This window comes from Melanaphis sacchari, unplaced genomic scaffold (genome assembly GCF_002803265.2).
Source record: "Melanaphis sacchari strain LSU unplaced genomic scaffold, SCAv2.0 Contig23_pilon_pilon, whole genome shotgun sequence".
In the NCBI taxonomy this organism is placed as follows: domain Eukaryota; kingdom Metazoa; phylum Arthropoda; class Insecta; order Hemiptera; family Aphididae; genus Melanaphis; species Melanaphis sacchari.
In genome coordinates this window covers 2,969,581-2,989,541 of record NW_020271114.1, presented here as the reverse complement: position 1 = coordinate 2,989,541, position 19,961 = coordinate 2,969,581, and the positions used below count along the sequence as shown (strand labels likewise).

Below are 19,961 nucleotides of genomic sequence, written 5' to 3'. Positions count from 1 at the left end.
ATTTATTGATATAGGCAGATTCCCACATACTGTCTCCGTTTAAAATCGTTTTTTGTGTACAATGACTACAATGATAAATCATTGAATTAAAATTTATATTTAACATATAGAATATAAATTAGAAAATATAAATTTTAGATAATTTATTTTTTAATTTTTGTTCTTTTCCCCTGGATTGGTTGTATATTGTTTGTTATTTCTTTTTAAAATGAACATTACAAATATGAATATTTTTAACTTTATAAGTTATTTATTTATAGTTATTTTAAGTATTATAATTTATAATATAATTTTTACAACGGTTTATTATCTTTTTCAATGATTTAGAGAACTTATTAATTATTAATTATTTAACTGTCTTAAGTGACTTTTTTTTATAGATTCTTAATTGATTATGATTCTCATACTATTATATACTCCAAGATTTAATTTCCATTAATCTTGGCTTGGTATAGACAAGTTCATATAAAATTAAAAATATAAACATTAAAATTAAACATTTTCTTGTGTTATCATTAATCGCCTGATATCAACAGACAGCAGTATTCTAATATAACTATATAACCTTCAAATTAGCTTACTAGTTATTTAATTGTTTGACATTTTAACGTCAAATTATTTAATGATATAGTACCATTTTACTATCTTAAATCATACATATAATGATTAAGAATATTAAATTTCTTGGTACTTGAAAACGCATCGAATTAGATTGTGATGTCAAATTGACAAATTATTGAAATTAATTTAGTAAAGCATTAGTATCTCTTATATATATATAATTTATAAAACACGTTGTTCGGTAATGTTTTTTAATGTTATCTGTCTGATAAATAATGTTAGATAACGAATTTAATCGTGCAACTTGAATTGATCGTTGAATGTTTCTATTGGACATTAGCAGTTAGCACTTAAATTATTTATTCATTTTTGATTGATTTTAATAAATTACTTTTTAAACTATTCGGTGGAGTATTTACAATTTTATCGAAATTTTGTTCTTTTAGTAAAGAAAAGACGTGTCAAAAAAATGGGCGATTCTAGTAGTTTAAAGTAAGCATTTAAGAATTTCTCATTTTTTATATTTATTGTTTAACTTATCCATTTTAGACCAGGAACCATTGTAGGCTTTGGTAATCCATTATTGGACATGACTGTTGTCGGTGATCAAAATTTATTAGATAAATATGATCTAAAAAATAATAACGCTATCTTGGCTGAGGAAAAACACATGCCCCTTTATGAAGAATTGATGAAGAATGAAAATACTGAATACACTGCTGGAGGTTCAGCTCAAAATTCTTTAAGGGTGGCACAGGTATTTTCAGTGCTAAACCAAAAAAGTCATTTTTATTTTTATTAAAAAAATATGTATTATTTTTTTAGTGGATTTTAGAAAAACCTAACGTGGCTGTGTTTTTTGGTGCAGTTGGCCAAGATAAATACAGCGAGATTTTGAAACTCAAAGCTAACAATGAAGGAGTTGATGTTAAATACCAATATTCTTCAAAAAAGCCCACTGGTAAATAAATATAACAATTAGTTTTAACTTAAAAAACAAATTGTGTAAAATATAAAAATTTTACTCAGGTACTTGTGCGGTTATTGTCACCAATAATGGCAAGGATAGATCTTTATGTGCTAATTTATCAGCTGCAGAAACTTTTACTGAAGACCATTTAGATGTTCCTGAAAATAAGATCATTATTGAAAATGCTAAGTTTTATTTAGCTACTGTAAGTTAATTTAGTATTACACAAACTTAATTTAATTAAAAAAAAAAATTGTTATTCATATTATGTTGTAACAAATAGATCTTGTTATAAATTACAATTATTTGTAATAAAAATATTATTTCTTGTACAAGATATTTTGTATATTATTAATTATTATAATTATGATATATATATGATTTACTTTATTTATTTAAATATTTCATTATTGAATTATATTCTTAGTTTATACTAATAGAGTAATCTAATAACTAATAATGAAATTATTTATTTTTAGGGTTTTTTCTTACAAGTCAATGCAAAAGCTGTTCAAAAAATTGCTAAGGTTGCTTTTGAACGAAAATGTCCATTTTTATATAATATGAGTGCACCATTTATTTATCAATTTTATATGGATTCGGTTATGTCTATTTTTCGTTTTGTTAACATTGTAGTTGGAAATGATGAAGTTAGAAACATTTTATTTAGTTTTAATCTAAATTAATATTTATTAATATATAATATTTATTTCATTTAAGGAAGCCAAAGCCTTTTCTGAAGGACAAAATTGGAATTTAGATAATATTGAAGAAATTGCAAGTAAATTAAGTACTTTTGATATTGAGAATGGTAATCGTCTAGTTATTATAACTCAAGGTGAAAAATCGGTTCTTGTAGTTAAAGGTAAATATATTAATTAAAATAATTATAAACATTTACAAGTTGTAATATATGTTTGTTCGTTAAATTTGAAATTCTAAATATTCATAGAACTAAGAACATGATTTTAAATATCTATTTCATAGATGGAGTTATTACACATTATCCAGTGCCTAAATTACCAGCAAGTGATATTATTGATTCTAATGGTGCTGGTGATGCATTTATTGGTGGTAAGACTAGTTTTACAAAATAGTTTATCTTATATATTTTTTTTTAAATTCTTTTTTATTAGGTTTTATCAGCAAGTATATTTTGGGATGTCCAATTAAAACCTGTGTAGAAGCTGGAATTAATGCTGGATCATATATTATACAACAACCAGGAATATCAAAAGGAGATTCATTCAAAATATAAAAATGTGTTGTAAGACACTTTACAGTAAAATCAGTTGTCATGCAAGATCATTTTTTATTGATTAGACCTCTTATTATATAACTGTTTTTATTCAACAATTATTTTGTTATGATTATAAATAATGATTGACAATAAATACATTTGGAACAAGGTTTGATATTTACTTCACTTATTAAAGTAAGAATTAATTATCTTTATAACTTTATTGTGAAGACATCACAAGAATGTAATATTTACAAAACAATATAATACATTTCAAGTCCATAACTGTACTATTGAGACAAGACAAAATATAATTAAGAAATAAAGTACAAAATATTTTAAATTTTTATAGACAACAATGTTAATAATTATTTAACAGTACTACTAATTTTTTAAAACTATGCAAGTGAGTTTCGTCTAATCCAATATCATTGGCATACATACCAAAATTCAATGCTAACATAACAGTACAAGTCTTAACGTGTGTTTTCAAATATTCAATTTTCTTGGTCTTTTGGTTGTTAAAATTTCTTTGTTGGACATCCAATTGATTTTTCAAGTCCAAAATAGTGCTAACAATTTGTCCTAGTTGTTCTCTAACTATACCATACTCGTCCTCTTTTAATGAAACCACAGCTAAATTTGAAAGTATATAACAGCACCAAACTGTTCTTTCAAATTCTTCTAATAATTTATCTTTGTCTAATGGTCCAAAAAAATATTTATATAGCCAGATTTTTTCAACAAAATATAATAATTTTCTGTGCTGATTTAAATTTTCTTCTGATGGTTTGCTACTGACTCTATCATTAATATGTATTAATCTAGCATTGGTTATATTGCGCCGATTTATTAACTTTAGTGGTATATGGTTGACTACATTTTTCATGTCCTCTATGGTAGATTTTATGTTATTCATACAATAGTTAAATATAATTTTCCAACTTTGTGGAACATTTCCTGCGAAACTTAAGCTAAATATTTCTTTTCTTCTTTCTGCATCTTTGATAGTTGCTTGGTAAAGATCATATAGTGCTAATGATTTTATAATCTTATTATCAATATTTAAAGCATTAAGTAAACAATTATCATCTTGTTTCATGGTCACAATCGGAAATATAATACGTTCAGTCATAGTTAAAAATATAATATGTTCAAATGAATAAAACAAATATAACACTAGCAGTATTGAAAACCATAGGGTTGAGAAAAAATAAAAATCTGTACATAATTTCGGTTCAATCACATATAATGGAATAAATATGAAAAATACATACAAAAATGATTTTTTCAACGACTTAAAAATTATTTCTGAAAGTTTAGACATAAACATTGAATATTTTGTAGTATGTATAATCGGAAAGTGAAAGTCTTGTTTAAAGTAAACATTTTCATAGTGGAATAATATGCCAGTCAGAGCACATCCAATATTGAGTAAATACCAAATTTTTTCATCATGATAAAATGGATTTAGACCGGAAAGAAACCATGCACTGACCGAAAACATGGACGCAAGTAATATGGTTTGAATTGATAATCCTTTGACAATTTTGCTAAAACGGTTGGTACAAGGTACTTCTGTTCTTACATATCTGCGAGAACTGGTTATAATAAATAATAAAACAGCTACTATAACTGTCGGTACGTAAAATAAGGAATACAAGCTGAATGTGAAGCTGAGAATCGACCGAAGTGATAATAAAAATGCTGTTACATACGTGAATAACAAAGAATTGAATGTAGATTTTAATATTCTTGTTAAAAAAATGTTTGAAGTAGACGTCATTCTGTCGGTTTTTTTTTTAACTTCATTTAACGAAACATTTTTTTATCATTTAACATAAAATTAAAGACTTATTGATATATTTTTCTTTAACGAGAGCGGTTTCAAATAATAAACAAAACTTTTAAAATTTAATTGATAAATATTACTTTTATATTATTATACGCACTCATTACTCAACGTCAACCGTTAAAAATTAAAATCGAATATTGTAGCTATACAAATAATACAGTAAACATTATACATTGCTGATACATTCCACATTGGTATCATAATATATTCATCAGGTTATCTGAAAATTATGAATTTTAGTCCATGATTGGTTACTTTTTTATATTGCACCGGTATTTTTAGGTTACAATTATACCGTGTTTATTCAATGATATACCATTACAAATCATTATTTCAAAGATATTTTAAATGAAATTCATTATTCAAAAGTGAAGTAGTGAGCACCTATTCAAATAGTTATTTAAATTTTAATTTTAATTACTTACCCGAATCACGATATGATTATATGAATATGAATTAATAGATCTTCTGCAAATTACAATTCACATTATAGTATTTAGACCTTCACGAGCTTCGTTTAGGAAACATATATAGGTACTTAATTAAGTTTATTGTTTAAAATTGTAATTAACAGAATTTACCTATTAATATTATATTATTCATATATAAGTCAAACATGAAATATTGAATAACAATGGCGTATTTATGGTAGGAGGAATAGATTCTTTTGTTTTCATTTTTTTTAAGACCCAGTAAAACAGTATAGTTGTTCCTTACAAGTTATAAGTTATAAATTTGTTATCTTGTGAACTGCCACTAAAATTACCATTGAATAAATTTACATATTTCTATGTCAATATTTAATCAATGGAATTACACAATAACAACAACACAATTAAGATATGACCATACTGTGGCGTTGAAACTGGACCTTACACAGAGTAACTGAGGTTAAAAGGTTGCAATAGCTATACGTCTATCCCCAATTTTATTTTATGATAAAAGACTATTTTTTGGCTGGGATACCAGGCATCAGCATTAAAAATATTATATACAATTTTTGGGAGACTTATAAATTAGGTATATAATTTATAAAAGTTATTTCATATCCCCTTTCTCAAAAAAATCCTATACATGCTTCTGTTGTATAATAATCAATACTTATAACATCAAAAATTATATATATTAACAGGTCTATCTAAAAGTAATAGGTACCTATAGCATGATTATTTAAATACGAATAAATATAAACATAAAGGTATGCTTTATAACTCAACTTTTTTTAAATAACTTTGATTTAATCACAAAAAGATATTTTGTTTCGAATTATAACATATCATTATTGAAACGACTTTTAAAATAAAATCAATAATCATCAGGTAATCATATTGTGTAGGTATAAAAATGAAGATTTTTTTGAAATGTATCATATTTAATTTGTAAAATTGAAATTTGACAGTATTAAAAAAGAACATATTTCTTAATGAAAATCCATAAAATAAAAAAAAAATGTGTTCTATAATAGTTTTTAATCTAATATAAAACAATTTTTCTAGATAGGTATATAAAGTAAACGTAACTAGGTAAACCAAAAAAATATAGCTTAAAGCTAAAGTTTCATACTTTCAGTAATACGCTTTATAAAATAAAATACATATGCTATTTATTTGACAGATAAACAATCACCAAAAATAAAAAATAAATAGCAAAAATTGGTAATCCTTCTACTGTAGTAATGCATAGATTTCAAGTATACCTTGTCATAAAACATAAAAGAGCAAATGACTATTGCATTTTGAATTCAATGTTAAATCATTTCATATGAAAAAGGATTTCGAGTGAAAACGGTCTGTCAGTCAATGAATTATTAAGTATTTTTTATGGTATATCGTACATTTATAATAATATTTAAGTAATTTATTTAATTATTTTACTATTAAAATGATACAGTGCTACAATAGGCTTAATTAATTTTTGTCCAAAAAATCATATTTATATATATTATAAAAACTAAAATCATTATTCTTCGTTTTAATAAAAAAATGTGTCCAAATTTGAAATTAAATATCTATTAAAAATAGTACATATTTTAGATTTATTGGTTACAGTAAAGCTAATAACGAAGATAGACTTAGTATTAAATTTTCATTCTTTATCTATAAAAATTAAAAATATGTAATTTTTAAACTACAAAATTATTCATACACTTTTTTGATTTTGAAGAATTTTGTCAAAATGTGTAGTTTAAATAGTAATAAATAAAAAAAAAATTAGTAACTATGTTAACAACTTTAATAACAACTTATGAGAAACCTAGTAATAACTTTCTAGCTTTTTGACCAGGGGAAAATATTTTGATAACATCAATAAAAAAAAAAAATTAAAGTTAATTAATAAAAATATATATAAAAAATATATTGATAATTTTGTCTTTAATAGACAATGTTAATATAATGGTATTTGCGTATGAGTAGTTGTATGTTTACAGTGCCGGATTTAGAACAAGTGCTGCCTTAGGCCCTTTTAAATATGCCACCCCAACCCCATGAAAAAAAAATGTAGTATTTATTTCTCAAATCCATAGATTTACTTCTAAGTTTTTTAAATATGTATATTAGATATTATATCATAATAATTTACGCAGTTACATAAATGCATAAAATATTTATACGATTTTTTTTCATTTCTTACAAAATTTGTCGGCCTAGGAGTAAATCTGGCCCTGTATATCTATTATCTGTACGACTATACGTTTTATTAAATCTGCAATTCAAGAACAATTTATTGTTTCCAGAGTAAAAGGTTTTACAATAATAGTTATTATAAATGTGAAAATTGTTTTAAACCAGAAAACTTCTTAATCAATTATCGCGAATGATGCGGTTTTAATACTATTGATACAGTATTATTATTTCATTTATAAATATTTAATTTAATTGTAGGTTTTAAAAATAATATTCTTAATATTATATGTAGGTAATTTACTTCTTTTAGATTAGAGACTAGCGACCTTTTGGACTTTCGGGCTACATTTGTATAATTTAAACTATAAATTAAATACAAAAATTGTTCGGTAAAAAAGGCTTAGTGTGATTTTTATTGTTGAATATTTTTTACAATTTTTTTCAATGTTCACATCAAAATTTAGATCAAGACTTAAGTCTGGTTTAAAAAAAAAGGTTACTTTTCCTGAGGCCTAGGTTGTTCATTTTGAAACAAATAATACATCTAATTTGTTAGGTATGTAACAAAGTAAATCAGTAAATATAAAATCTGAGATAAAAATAAAAATAAAAATTGATCATTTCATAAACATTTTACTCTGAGTATAAAGTATTAAAATCTATGAATAATTTATATTTATTATTATCATAGGATTACTGGATTAGATATATCTTTATAGCTTACTTTATCCTTATTATATTTATTTCTCATTGAATATCAATGTGTATTAATTGTTTTATTCTTTAAAGTTTTAAACTTTAAACACTTTTAAATTAATATTAATTATCAGCTGCACAGATATAAAAAATTAACTTAATTATTTATATCTAGGATCATATCTTCAAATACGCAGAAATAGATAATATACTAATTACTATACATATTAAATACTTTCCCAGAGTTATACGGGGGGAACTAGTTGACCAAAGATCAAGTTGATATATCGTTATTTTTTTTTTTTGGGCGTACCCGTTGCTATCAACATTTTTTTATTAGGGCTCTTAAATCCAAGCCCTAAAGAATGTGATTATTTCTATAGTCTATACGCCTTAAATTCATTACTCCAAAACAAAACAGTTATCTAATAACTATTACCTACCTATATCATAACATTACCTATTCGATTTTATTCACTATTCTTTTGTGCATTATGTTTAATAAATGTGTTTATATTTGTTGAATGATTGATATTAGCAAATATTGTGTTAATTGATAATTTTTTTGTTAATATGCATAATCTACTAAAACCAATTTTAATAGCGTTTTGTGTAGCTTCATGTAAGTTATATGTACAAAATATTTTAACTATAGTCTATCATTTCTTTCAACAAACGTATCTAGTATAGGTGATGCCAAATCAGATAAACTATACATTTTTGAGTTTTACTTTAAATTTCTGAATTATTAGTTATCATTAAATTTATTATAATGTTATTATAATTTATTTCAATGTACATAGTTTCGATTTGAATTAATTTAAATTTTATTTTGAATAGTATACATTTTAATGCTTCTAATGATAAGTAAAAAGGTTATAGGTACTTTGAGAAACATTTTTCAGGAAGTTTGAAATGTATTATATACCTATTAAAATTTCATTTGGCACTTATAATTTTAGTGTGTGGAAGTTACGAACTTAACAAGGCAAATACAAAATGTAATATTCCATTGGTGATTCGTGGGCAATGGTATTCTTGGGAAAATGGACGCAGTACAACAACAGAAATTGATGCGACAAGTATGTCTAAACGAGGGAATTGCATTCGATCAATGGAAGAAAATCAAGTAAATTTCACTTTTGTATTTCAAAAGAGTGCTGGTGATTGTTATACTTGTGTCAAATTCATGGTTCGTACTGTCAATGTATTGGATAAAATGGAAAGTAAGTTACCTGTTGATAAACATTTTAATTTTTAATTTTTAATCTCAAAATATTTTAAGGTGTTTGTATGACTTTAAATCCTAATGAGTATGAATCTCCTGATAAAATATGTCAATTCCAAGACACACAATTAATTACATTATTTTCGGAAAATTACATTCCTGTGAATTGTCGGTCCAGTCTTGAAGGCGTATGGCAATTTGCATACCAGGTATTAGAACTTTAATGTGATTATTAAATAAATGTTATCAGCAGTAATTCTAATATTAAATTTTAATTTTATAGAATCGTTTTCGTTTCACTGGTGAATGTAATAATCCTGAAGCACAAATTAAATCTTGTCAAACTGCTGGAACACAATTTTTAATAACTAATCAAAAATTTAATATAACATATAAAAAATGCCCTGGTATGACAGGCACATTTGATGGAGGTAAATTTTTAATTACTTTTCAACTTGATTGAAAAATACTAATTTTCCTTTGTTTTTATTAGTTGTTGAGTACAGTTGTTTAGGAGACTGGTTTGTGGACAAAAATCATTTCTTTGCTGTAGCTAATACTAAAGAGTCTCGAAAAGATGAAAAATATCGATGTTTTTTAAAAAATCGAGATGATGATTTGTATATTGGTGTATCTATTACAGCAGAGTGCAATACACTTCAGACAGTAGAAAAAAGTCCAGAGAGATTACATATAAATCCTGGTAATTAATTCTTTAATTTAATAAAAATTGTTAATTTTTGTAGTTATTAATATAATTAATCTAGCTTTTAATACCATTATTTATTCATGCAGTGAAAGCTGAAGTTGTAGAGGCAGGTTGCCGACTACCTCAAAATTATAGTGGTGAATGGGTGAACACGGCCAATATGGATGCTGATGTATTTATTAATGAAACCCATGTAATTGAAACATGGTACCCAGATGAAGCACGATTTAGACGAACAATATATGTATGTCGTGAACAAAGAGGATCTCGTTATATGATGGCACGGCTCACTGTTGATGGATGGTATACGTTATTTTAATTGTATAGTATTTTAATATCTCATAATATTTTTTATTTATTGTAATATAGTCAAAAGGATTATGTATGTTTCGATTTTGTACCCCGACATCATAATATTATTCGTTATAGAAGAGGTATAGCATTTATTAGAGATAACTTTCATACTGTGTGCTCTTGGGTACAATTTCCAAATAAAGATAATTGGAAATATGATATTTTCGTTTGTAAGTTTATTTTTTCACTTTTATTAAAACAACTTATTATTTAAAAAAATATTTATTGTTATAATAATATTTTTAGCTAAAACTCCAGTTCCTATAAGATGTCCAGTGGCAGGTAAATTTAACTTCACTCAAAAAGGCGATTTTTTATTTGAAACTCGTATTCTTGGTGGTGTTACATTATCACCTCGTCCACAAATTACCTGTAAGGACACAATATCAGATTTTGCTGCCTGTGATGGTGATCAAAAAGAGATTACTATTGATGAATCATTTTGCCTTGATGTGGACCATCGTGGACAACCTGTAGATATTTATAGCGATCCTGACTACAGATTACAATGCATAGGTTACTGGAAAGAAAATTTGAAGTCTTATTTAATGACATACGATCCTCTTGATGCTGCTAGCATGTATAGATGTTGGGTATATCAACGAGCTGATCTTAACCGTGTACTAATGTCACAAGCTATAGGATCATTTTGTGATCTTAAACAAGATGCATTTAGTAATAACTATACAGAAGGAGCCACTGTTGCTATTGAAATGACAGAATATGAACGTGAAAGTAAGCAATTTCGATTGTAGTAATAATTTTAAATAAATTATAATTAAAATTAAAATTTTAAAATTTTAGGAGATCAATGTCCAATGTATTTTGATGATGGCGCTAATCCATGGGTTCATGCTGATAATTATATACAAGTATTTAAATATGGTCGATCGTCTACATTAATTATTTCATCAAGTATGCTCTCAGTAGCTATTCTCTTTACCATTCTGTTGTAAATTTTAATTGATATGCCTTATCAAGTAATAGTTTACACTTTTAGTAGCTTTAAACAGTTTATCACATAACCAAGATTTTGTTGTTTATCTATTGTATGTGTAAAATACCCATGATTTTTTTTAAATTACCTTGATTATTATGATTGTGTATGCGTCATTTTTTTTTTGACTCAAAGTATTTCAAGTTTAAAACTTAGATTTTTATTACTATACCCTACAATATGTATTGTTTGATGTTTCATAAATCATAAAATACGTTCTTATGAAATTTGATAATAATATTTTGTAATTTTTATATTATATAGACCATTCCATTAATTTTTAGATCAATTTTTATTGGTATTCTATTTATTAAATTCCAAAAATTAATCTATTTATTAATCCTGTTACAAATGTATACACAAATGAATGATTTTAAAGTTTATTAAATCATAAAATTAAATATTGATATTACTTATATAATTATTATTGATATGGTAGTAAGTTGCTTTGAGAGCAATAGAAAAAAATATATAAATAATACAAACTTGTCTAGCGCTAGTCAAGTTAATTTTTGACGTATATTTTACCATCTTTTATTAGGTTTACTATAATCATTTTGTTAGTAATCTCATTTCGTAGTCATTTTAAATATATTTTAATAATCAATTTATGCAATTTCATATTATTATTATTATTATTAATTATAATATATTTAATGATAAAGAACAAAATGTAATAAACAAAACCTGACTGTTCATTATGATTATTGTTATTCTGATGTTAAAAATTGTAAAAAATATAGATTTATATATACAACTATAGACATTTAGATATTACCTTAATTTATTTTGTGTTTATAAAAATGATTTTATATTATATTTTTTTGAATAATAATTAATATTAATTAATCTATATTTAATGTTTTACAATTAATTATAAGTAATTTAAATGTGATAAGTGCAAAATGATCCGTCCAATTTCGTGTTCAGCAAATTGTAAAAAAAAAAATATGTTTAATACATTTATTTTTGTGTACAACTTGATAATATGTTTAATGCATTTTAAAATTATTCATTTTTTATAATATGTACCATTTTGATGATGGGAACTAAATTCTAATTTTATACAAGAATTTTGTAATTTTTTTTTTTTTTTATTAAAAACATAATTATATTTATCATATTTTTTTTTATTATTACTACTGAATTAATATCTATATTTTTGTCTATACATTTATTTACAATTAATTTAAGTGGAAAACCTGTCATTTTCTTGAAGAAGTAAAATATATAACTGTAAAAATATTATTGTATAATTTACCATACTGTTACAAATAACATTACTATGAAGACTGTATAAAATTATATAACAAATTAATTAGTATTTAGAACATGATCAGTTTGTAAGTATTTTACTCCAACACTGTACATTATTAAAAACAACTTATTCAGAAGAATTATTATTTATTAACATTACTGTTAAGATTTTTCAGAAAAATTAATCTTTACCAAACAATGGTGCTATTTCTGGTTGGTCAATTCTGATCAATTTTTTGGCCACATTCAAATAGGCAGTGTATTTCACCGTGGTTGGTTCTGTATCGTAATGATAGTGTCCTCCTACTCCATGATTACTGAACAAATGAAAATGTTGAGGTCTCAGATCCAAATCCTATAGAATTAAACAAATTAAGATTTTGGTGTGATATAAAGACCAGTAGAAAACAATAAATAATCTAATAAAATTTGTTTTATAGAACACATTGACACAATGATTTGAAAAAATTAAAATAACAAAAAATCTAAAAATTATTTATAAAATAATATTATTATCACCGGATCGTGAGAGACGAGGTATCCGACACCCACCAAGGGTGTATCCACTTCAAAAAACTTAAGCCAATTGTTCAAATCAGTTTCAGAGTGGAGGGGTGTTTTTGAAAAATCACGCATGACGTGAACTTTTACTTTACTTGTTTCAATTAAAATCACTCCACCCAAACCTAAAAATGTATCATATTTATTGACAAATAATATTTTTTTGAATCATAATATAATTAATAAATAATTTATAGGTAGGTTCTTACCGACCGGTTTGTTGCCAAAGTATTTTGCCAACGCTAGTCTGATAGATGTCACGAAATCTAACGGGCCGTTCCGCGTTTCGCACACTATTCTCAAAACCTAAAAAAAAATGTAATTTTATCATTATACACATAGTTTTTCACACAATATATCATTTTTATAACGGAAGAAGTTATCTATTCCTTTACTCTTTTTCATTTTTTTGTTACAAAAACACGTTTACTTTGATTGGCGATAAATTTATCTGATTTTTAAGCATAAATATCCATTATGAAAATGAAAGAGAACAATATTTTGAAAAGTATAGTGAAGCATTTTTACAAAAAATCCTAAAAGGTTGAACTAAAAATTTAAAAATATGGATTACTTAATATAAATTATAATTCACTCAGTATACTTTACCCTTTACCCCATTATCCCTTGAGTAATTTTAATTTACAAATTTTAAAAAGAAATATACATATGATTTGCTGTCTTCAAGCAAGTTTATGAAGAATATGATAGTATTAAAAAAGAAAAGTTATGAATAGCCATGGAAAAATTTGGAGTGCTTGTTTAAATAATCCAGCTTCACTGGCTTTTTCCACTAAAAATGTAATTTCAACAATAATGGTTAAGTTAAATACGAAAAGCAAATATCAGAGGGTTTTGAAGTTACATCAGGACTTACACAAAGAGACGTACCCTCCTAAATTTTATTTAATTTAACATCGAAGTTTTGGAGAAAGTTTTAATGGTGAAGATAACGAATTACAACCTTGTATCGACACATGTAGTGAGGAAGGAAGGTATTGAATTCTACACTGGTACTTTATTGTAGAAATATTGTTACTATATTGTAGAAAGATAAGGTGACTGTTGAAGCGGATTATAAAAAATGATGGTGTGGAATAAAACAAGAAATGATAAATACCCGTGAGCTGTATTATTTTCTTTGGGGAACTCTGAAAATTTTTTGAAATGTCTTAAATAGATCGCTGATTTCTGGTATATGAATAGACTTGAGTACGTTTTTGAATAGAGGTAGTTGTTCACATTCAAATATATTATTATCGGTCAGAAATACGTCAGTTCAGTTTCACAATCTGTAGTTGACAAAATAGCAAAATGATTAGGTGAAATGAAAGATTTAATTTTTTCCCTTTGTGTTGTAGAGAGCTGGAATGCAGAGACAAATTTCGTTTTAAATTCGTTTCAAGTACCAAGAGGTGATTAAGGCGATAACATAATATATATGACCAATACATAGTGAATTAGTGCATAACTATAAATTATTATAGATTGCATTATTCTAATAACGAAATGGAATACGGTCACTATAAAAGGTTAACAATACGAAGTACAATAACATATAGGTATGCACCTGAGATTGTAGAAGAAAATATACTGAAGTATCTAATATTTATATCTGTAAAAAAATTATAAAAATATATAAAAAATTTAAAATTAATTACTTTCATATTAATTTATAAATGTACTAGAAAATTAATTTAGAAAATAAAAATATAAACTAATAGTTGATATACCGACCGTTTAGCTCAGGATCGTTTTTGTATAGGTATACAATTATTGCATTAAAATTTAACACATATATTACAGTTATTTACTCCTCAACTACGATGTACTGATGTACATTCGAAACTTATTTTTGCATTATATTAGTGTATAACTGAGTGGTTATCTAATTTTGGTTTTTTATTTGTATATTATTATACTTATAAATTATTATATTATACTTTGGTTTTTACATTTTTAATATGTATTTAATTAATAAAATTATCGTATAATATGGGGTAATAATATACATGCATACAAAATATAAATTATAATTATAAATAACTTAAATTTTTTAGAAATGTACAATTGTATAAATATTTAATGAGCATTCAAGCATTCTAGTACAAAATTCTAATAAATACAAAACTTGATAAAACAATTCAATATTTTCAACAAATGTTATATTAATTATTAATATTTTATATTTATATATTGTTATTTAATGGTCTCAGTGAGATAAAATAAGCAAATTATACATTAATGTAGTATATTTTACTACAGGTTTATTACCTACCTCTCCTTTAAAACCGTGACTAGTGAAAAAATTGGCCAACAGCGTGAATCGCATTTCGTCTTGAGGCAAACGGTTGTGCACTTGATTCTCAGTCTGGAGATCGACTTTATAAAGGTGAGAACAATTATTGTTTACGTTATTTTTGGAAGTCAATTGTACGTTTCCTATAAACTAAGAAACGTGAAACAACAGATATTGTTAGACGAATTATACGTAAAATAATATACTAATACATGATTTCAGTTTCCCTTTTATAATATAAACTATAAAGTTGAGTAATAATATTTGAATTTTTTAGTAATATGAATATTATTCTATGTTACATAGCCACTTAATATATTCACTTGACTGGCTAGTCAGGTGAATATATTAAATGATAAATAATGATCGGTCAATTTCAACGAATAAATATTACCCGTTTATAGTCTTATAGATTTAAAATTGTACGAAACAATATGGTTTAAAAATATAGTTTAAGTATTTATGATATTAGTACACATCTTACTTCACAGTTCACTCCCGCATGTGGCCACGGACCGGCGCCTGCTCCAATCACAAACAAAGGGTCCGTTTTGGTAATTTTTGTGAAGTCTCTGATATCGTAAACTTTGTTTAAGTTCACCAAGGGTAGCAAAAATGATGGGCTTCCGATGTCGATTACCGTTTCGTCACCATTCAGTCCTTTGTAATACCCACATCATAATATGTAAATTTATTATAAATAATCAAATCCATACTGTGTAACGAACACTTTAATATAATATAGGTATTGTATTATATATAGTAAACGTATTGCGTAAACGTAAGGATAATGAGTAGTTCAAAAATATAAATTGTGGGTGCATATTTTATTTAAACTAAAATTATATTTAAGAGGCTATCGTATTTTGAGTTTGGAAATAGAAAACTAAATTATCAATTTCCGTATAGCCGTTTAGATATTGAATATAATATGAGTCGGCCGTTAAAGAAATTATAATCGCAATTACTAAATCTATCGATGAATGGTGGACAAATTAATGGGTTTTAAGTTGGTAACAATAATAACTAATAAATATTATAATATTATTTTTATATAAGATTATCAGAACATTTTTAAGTCACTTGCACGTTGTACGATTGCATGCTTTTAGTGTATGGTGTATGTGTGTGTTTAATTTTATCACGGTTTAGTACTTACCTTCGGCGGCCAAATTGAACGGTGGACAAGTCAAATTGGGACATTGTACCGTGTCTACACTCACGGTTTCAAAATTTTTAGACAGCTCCGGTAAAAGGGCTGAAATCATATAATAAAATCTAACCGTGAATAGGTTAAATAATTTCTTAGGTATATAAACGGTTATTTATTACTATTATAATATAAAACTACAAATAATGTAAATAAATTATAGTAAGAAAAGTTTTCGGTAAGTAAACGGTTAAACAGACAATACTGCTGTGTTTTATATTAGTAATAGTATCGAGAATTAAAAATGTCTTAGTATGTTTATTTGGTTTTATTTCATTTAAAGTAAGTAGATACTGCTACTGTTGTAATTTTTTACCTAAATTGGTCCAATAATGGTCTAACTCCATGATATGAATATAGTGTATTGTATATATTATGCTGATTATAAGTTAATTATGATCTATTCCCATATGATTAGGTACTAAAGGATACTAAAAAGCAAATTTTCCTATAATTTTTGAGTTTTCAATCAAGCCGGATGCAGGATGTTAGTATTGTAATTTGTACTGTTGCATATTAGTGCAAACGGTATCGTTATATACTATTTAACACTATAAATATATTACTGGGTGGATCCAGAAATTTTTCAAGTGAGGGGGGCATAGAAAGTAAAACAAAAAGTTCATCAGATAAAAAAGTTTGGCTCAATAATATCTTATATTTAATTTAATTTGGGAGGCACCGTATTCACATTTCACCCCCCATAAATCCGCCCCTGGCGTGTGTAAATTTAGTTAATTGGCATAGTTGTAGACGTCATGGGCGTCCCCAGGCATTTTTCTAGGGGGGGGGGGCAAAATTGATTTAGAAACTAAATGAAGATTTTTTTACACATTTTATTTGTAGTACATTTTTATTTTTCGTCATTATTACAATTAAGTATAACAAATTTAAAATTCTAGGGGGACAAGTGCCCCGTCTTGACCCCTCTTGAGGACGCCTATGGTAGACTCGCAGTTAATGGTTTCAATGCTAATTTTAAAATATTGAATTTGAAAATATTTGTTTTTTCAACAAAGGTTTTAACGATAAATACACTGAACATTTTTTATATAAAAAATTAGTAGAGAAGTTAATAAAAAATTGAAATAACAATAATTTTTAAATGTTATTTGTTTTTTTACATTAAATATGATGGAATAATCAGATTACAGTTGTGACAACCACACTTATTATTTTAGTTATCAGTTAAAGGAAGAAAAAGTTTTGGTGGAGAAAGCCAGAGAAGAGGAAAAGAACTGTCATATATAGAAGTATCTATTGCTGATTGATCCGAGTGAGTCCAATAATTGAAATCCTCAGAACAAAATATGTCCAAGGAAGGTACATCAGGATTCAGGTTATTGGAGTATTGTTGTAAGTAGAAGATAAAATATAAAGGATTTTATCAAAATGTAAGCTTTCAACCTCCTACAATACATAACATATTATTAATTATTAATATCTGAGGTTAATAATTTCTGTCAATATGTTGTTCGGTAAAATAATTGATTAGTAAAGATACAAATTTTTTAATAGTATATCAGATAGGTACTTCTACATAAAAGATAATTAAAAATTATACTGTATATCAGTGGCGCCAAATTCGTTTACTCACGTATTAAGCGGGGTAACCGCCCACCTTATTTGAATGGGTGAGTGGGGTTAAGTAAATTTGAGTATTATGATTTGAAAATAATATTGTTCATCAATAGGTATTTTAGATTAACTTATTTTATGAAGTGTATTATGTATAAGTACATATTATTATTCTACCAAGTACTCTTATACTTTTACTAATTGTCTAACTATTACCTATAGGCTATAATTGTAAGTTTCAACTGATATTTACGTAGTAGTTTTTATATAAATAAAATTATTATTGTATGACCTGATTTCTCAATTCCTCGAAAACGGTATCCATCCATGAGCATAATAACACAACTTATTTTTAATAATAAATTGATTACCTGCCTATTTCTATTTTATTGGTAGGGAGTGTGGAGGGGCGAAGCCCTCACGGCTCTGCTTAAATTGCTTGGGTAGGGTAGGTACTTTTTAAATTGTATTTATTGTTCCTCCAAGTAAAATTCAACTCAGTTCCACAACTATATATTATCATGTAGATTGTAGAGGCAGGTATACGTTTTGTATACAGAGTGTACGAATATTTAACATGTACCAAAAATATACGATATACGATTATATATGACATTATGGCAATGAAATATATTCGTGATACACATTTTGTGTACTATTTATAATAATATACAATATTATTATTCTGTATACAGTGCCACAGTGGTACATAATACGTTATCCTATGATAAATAAGACTAATTATAACTAAATGTTATTCATATTTGCAGCTATCGTGTTGATAGTTTGTACTCATTGATTACTAGGATTGTGTATCCTACTATTCCTACCTTCAATGATTCGGTCCAAAGACGGTACGTTGAGATCCATGCGTACTACGGGCAAACTGTTCATGTCCAAAGTCATGGGTAAACACGAATCAGCCATTATTAACGAATACTTATTTAAAATATTTTTTGAAAGAATGCGGGAAAACGGACAAATACGAACTATCAACCTTCTGCGATAACGTTTCGCGACATACTGACTAGTGACTACTGAGTACTGAGTACTGACTACTGTCTATTCTGTAGCTTATAATGCTTATGCCTTATAATGATGTACAGCGTTGAATAATAACTATCGATTTATTCGATAATTAAATCAGATACGATATTTGAATAATCGATATTAATTTATTCGATATAATCAAATAACAATTTGAATACAAATTTTTGAACAATTGTTATTCGAGTACCTAATTAGGTACTATTACTACTGCCTGGCACCTGCTTAAAATTAATTTAATAATTTTTACTTGTATTATTGTATTAATAGATAATTATTCGAATAATCATATATTATAAATCCTCGATAATATTTAAATAATTCTAGGATAAAAGTAATCACTAACTAGGAAACCAGAATTGGGTACATTCGTTATCACATATAATTTTTTTTTTTTTTTAAATAGGTTTTAGTCCGTAACAGCTTGATAATTATACATATTACAGATAATAGAAGTTTTATCCATAGACGTGATAAAAATGTATGTTAGGTTATATAGCTATAGATAATAAAATTATGAATAAAATACATAAAATACAGAATTACAGAATAATCTTACAAGATAATTTGACCCACCACAATAATGAAAATAACATTATCCACCTTAAAGAAATCTTTTTATATTAGTAGATTCATTTTTATTATTTATTGGACATTTTAGATTTTCATTATTTTTAAAAAAATATTGAAAATTGTAATACTGTAATTTTTTTCTTGTTTTTTTTTTTTCATAGTATCAATATATTGTGATTTAAGAAAAATAACTCCATTGTAT

At 25.7% G+C, this 19,961-nt stretch overlaps 4 protein-coding genes across 4 annotated transcripts; 2 read left to right on the top strand and 2 right to left on the bottom strand.

Moving 5' to 3' along the window:
- Positions 1–1,030: 1,030 nt before the first annotated feature.
- On the top strand, positions 1,031–2,906 carry LOC112594751 (adenosine kinase 1-like). Its single transcript, XM_025339715.1, has 8 exons — positions 1,031–1,053; positions 1,111–1,318; positions 1,387–1,522; positions 1,591–1,736; positions 2,011–2,181; positions 2,252–2,396; positions 2,519–2,605; positions 2,668–2,906. The coding sequence occupies exons 1-8, from the start codon at positions 1,031–1,033 to the stop codon at positions 2,787–2,789; spliced, it is 1,038 nt and encodes a 345-aa protein (XP_025195500.1). The 3' UTR covers positions 2,790–2,906.
- Positions 2,907–2,977: 71 nt separating this feature from the next.
- Positions 2,978–4,585, bottom strand: LOC112594750 (nucleoporin Ndc1). The gene has a single exon (XM_025339714.1). The coding sequence runs from the start codon at positions 4,555–4,557 to the stop codon at positions 3,133–3,135; it is 1,425 nt and encodes a 474-aa protein (XP_025195499.1). The 5' UTR covers positions 4,558–4,585; the 3' UTR covers positions 2,978–3,132.
- A 3,706-nt stretch (positions 4,586–8,291) lies between these two features.
- LOC112594599 lies at positions 8,292–11,359 on the top strand. The gene is made up of 9 exons (XM_025339478.1): positions 8,292–8,568; positions 8,909–9,172; positions 9,232–9,383; positions 9,458–9,605; positions 9,668–9,877; positions 9,970–10,186; positions 10,253–10,407; positions 10,484–10,972; positions 11,042–11,359. The coding sequence occupies exons 1-9, from the start codon at positions 8,520–8,522 to the stop codon at positions 11,191–11,193; spliced, it is 1,836 nt and encodes a 611-aa protein (XP_025195263.1). The 5' UTR covers positions 8,292–8,519; the 3' UTR covers positions 11,194–11,359.
- A 1,246-nt stretch (positions 11,360–12,605) lies between these two features.
- LOC112594620 (ester hydrolase C11orf54 homolog) lies at positions 12,606–19,198 on the bottom strand. The gene is made up of 7 exons (XM_025339508.1): positions 18,970–19,198; positions 16,511–16,609; positions 15,836–16,011; positions 15,331–15,501; positions 13,262–13,358; positions 13,011–13,177; positions 12,606–12,846 (listed from the first exon to the last, which is right to left on the bottom strand). Exons 1-7 carry the CDS (start codon positions 19,064–19,066, stop codon positions 12,673–12,675), a joined length of 981 nt encoding a protein of 326 aa, XP_025195293.1. The 5' UTR covers positions 19,067–19,198; the 3' UTR covers positions 12,606–12,672.
- Positions 19,199–19,961: the final 763 nt, after the last annotated feature.